We start from the raw sequence: 2950 nt of genomic DNA on the forward strand, positions 1-2950 counted from the left end.
AAGTTGCACTGTGAGGGACGAAGACGAACTCCTTCCAATTCTGGCTCCTCCTCTGATGACCGTTATAGGCCCAGGTCAAGGACTCCCTCTAGTAAGTCTTTCTCGTGTGATGAGGACAGCCCCCATGAACGCAGGGATAGGGGCTCGCCTAGTAAAGGCCTGGGAAATGATGCTATGAGCAGAGCGTTAAACCAAATTTCTAGATCACCTTTCACACGCAAAATCGAAGGAGGAAAACTTCCTCGATAGTTTGCTCAGCCAACATTCACCATGTACAATAGTCAAACAAACCTTGTAGAACATGTAAGCCACTTCAACCAGAGGATGGCCATTCATTCCAAGAATAAGGCCTTGATGTGCAAGGTGTTCCCATCCAGTCTGGGGCCTGTGGCAATGAGATGGTTCGATGGTCTAAGGGAAGGTTCTATTAGCTCCTTTAAGGAGCTCACTAAGGCATTCGGGGCTCGGTTTGTGGCTTGCAGTAGGGTTCTTCAGCCCTTAGACTCCTTGTTGTCTATGACCATGCGAGAAGGGAAAATCTTGAAAATATACTCAGACAGATACTGGGAGATGTTTAGTGAGATTGATGAGGACTTTGATGATGTGGCCATAAGGACTTTCAAGGTTGGCCTACCTGCCAAGCATGATTTGAGAAAGTCATTGACCAAAAAGCCTATAAGGAGTGTACGTCAACTCATGGACCGTATTGATGAGTATAAATGGGTTGAGGAAGAACAGCGGCAAGGGAAAGGGAAGGCTAAGTTTATCCCTCAGGATAGGAGGGATTTCAAGTCGGACAAATACAATAATAATCAGCCCCGAAGAGACTTTGCTGGGCGGTCAGGGTCTACTGCTGCCTGGGTGGTTGGCACAATGTTCAGGGAACCAGTGCATCAAGTCTTGGGAAAGATTAAGAATGAGCCATACTTTAGATGGCCAAACAAAATGGGAGTAGACCCAATGAAGCGCAATCAAAGCCTTCATTGTCAATACCTCCAAGAGCGAGGATACACCACAAAAGATTACAGAACTTTGTGAAATCATCTGGAACAGCTAGTCAGAGATGGAAAGTTAAAGCAATTTCTACATCAGCCTAATGGACAAAGCGGCCAGGTAGGATCCAGATCTCAAAGAGATACTTCTTCAAGGCCACCTTTGGGCACAATTAATGTCATCTTCGCTGCTCTAGGGAGAACTGGTTCTCACCCCTTCAGAGTGATGTTTGTAGCTCGGGCATTTGCCAAGGATTCTAACCCTAAGTCGAAGAGGGCTAGGATGGAGATGTGACCAATGCTAAGTTTCTCGAATGAGGACAAGGTTCGGACCATACAGTCACATGATGATGCCCTAGTGGTTACTCTCAGGATAGGGGGGTATGATGTGAAGAGGGTGTTGGTGGATCAGGGTAGTGGGGCAGAGATTATATACCCTGATTTGTACAAAGGATTAAACTTGAAACTTGAGGATTTGACAGCTTATGATTCACCTTTGTTAGGCTTTGACAAGAAAGTTGTTGTTCCAAGGGGCCACATTCAACTACCCATGCAAGCAAGATCAGAGGTGGTAGAGGTGAACTTCATTGTAGTGGATGCTTATTCTCCCTACACGGCCATTATAGCAAGACCCTAGCTTTATGCTCTAGGAGTCGTTTCTTCCACTCTGCATTTGAAGGTGAACTATTCGACCAGGGACCAGATTAAGGAACTGGTTGGGAGCCAGTCCGTGGCTAGGAAGTGCTTAGTGGCTGTAATAATGCATCAGCCAGGAATTGAGTCATCGGCCTTTGCTGAGAAGAGCTTATAGCAATCAAGGACTCTAGTGTTATTTACGGACGCGGTGTCAAAAGGGGTAGAGTGTGAGAAGTTAGAGAAAATTGTTTTTGATGATGATTTGGAAAAGTTTTTTCAGGTCAAAGCCCAACTACCTCCTCGAGAGAAGGAAAAGCTAACTGTGTTTCTCAAGAGGAATATTGACGTGTTTGTGTGGAGTATTTACGAGGCTCCTGGGGTGGATCCAAACTTCATCTGCCATTATTTGAATGTCAATCCGTCCGTCATCCCCAAAAAGCAACCACCTCGGGGCTCATCTAAGGACCATTCTGATGCTGTCAAGGATGAAATGATCAAGCTTAAGCAGGCCGGGGCTATTAAAGAGGTTTTTTACCTTGAGTGGCTAGCCAATACTATAGTGGTGAAAAAGAAGAGTGAAAAGTGGCGAGTATATGTGGATTTCATAGACTTGAATAAGGCTTGCCCAAAAGACCCCTTCTCTATGCCTCGGATAGATCGGTTAGTGGATGCAACTGTAGGCCATCCTTAGATGAGCTTCTTAGATGCCTTTCAAGGGTACCATCAAATACCATTGGCTTTGGGTGATCAGGAGAAAACAACTTTTATTACTCCTACTGGAAATTACCACTACAAGATAATGCCTTTTGGATTGAAGAATGTAGGGTCTACCTATCAAAGGATGATAACCAGGATGTTTGAGCCCCAATTGGGTAAAAATATTGAGGTTTATATAGATGATATGGTGGTGAAGAGTAAGGTGGTGTCCGAGCACGTGGGAGACCTCGGGGATATTTTTGAAATATTAAGGAGGCACAAACTGCACCTTAATGCTTCCAAATATTCATTTGGCGTTGGCTCAATTAAGTTTTTGAGCTACATGGTCACTCATCGTGGGATTGGAGTCAACCCGGATCAGATTAAAGCAATTAACAACTTGCAACCTCCTCGGAATCCCAAGAAGATACAAAAATTGATGAGGATGACTACTGCTCTAAACTGATTCATCTCTCTATCAGCAAGTAGGTGTAGGCCTTTTTTTTCGGTTGCTACATGAGTGGAAAGGGTTTAAGTGGACTGAGGAGTGTGCATCGGCCTTCCAGCAGCTAAGGGAATACCTTGCTTGGCCACCTATTATGTCCCGGCCCGAGAAGGAGGAAGTC

General features: G+C 45.0%; 1 protein-coding gene across 1 annotated transcript; it reads left to right on the forward strand.

Moving 5' to 3' along the window:
• The first annotated feature begins 270 nt into the window (after positions 1–270).
• LOC126728055 (uncharacterized) lies at positions 271–1038 on the forward strand. The gene has a single exon (XM_050433936.1). The coding sequence runs from the start codon at positions 271–273 to the stop codon at positions 1036–1038; it is 768 nt and encodes a 255-aa protein (XP_050289893.1).
• The last annotated feature ends 1912 nt before the right edge of the window (positions 1039–2950 follow it).

Source organism: Quercus robur, chromosome 5 (genome assembly GCF_932294415.1).
Source record: "Quercus robur chromosome 5, dhQueRobu3.1, whole genome shotgun sequence".
NCBI lineage: Eukaryota > Viridiplantae > Streptophyta > Magnoliopsida > Fagales > Fagaceae > Quercus > Quercus robur.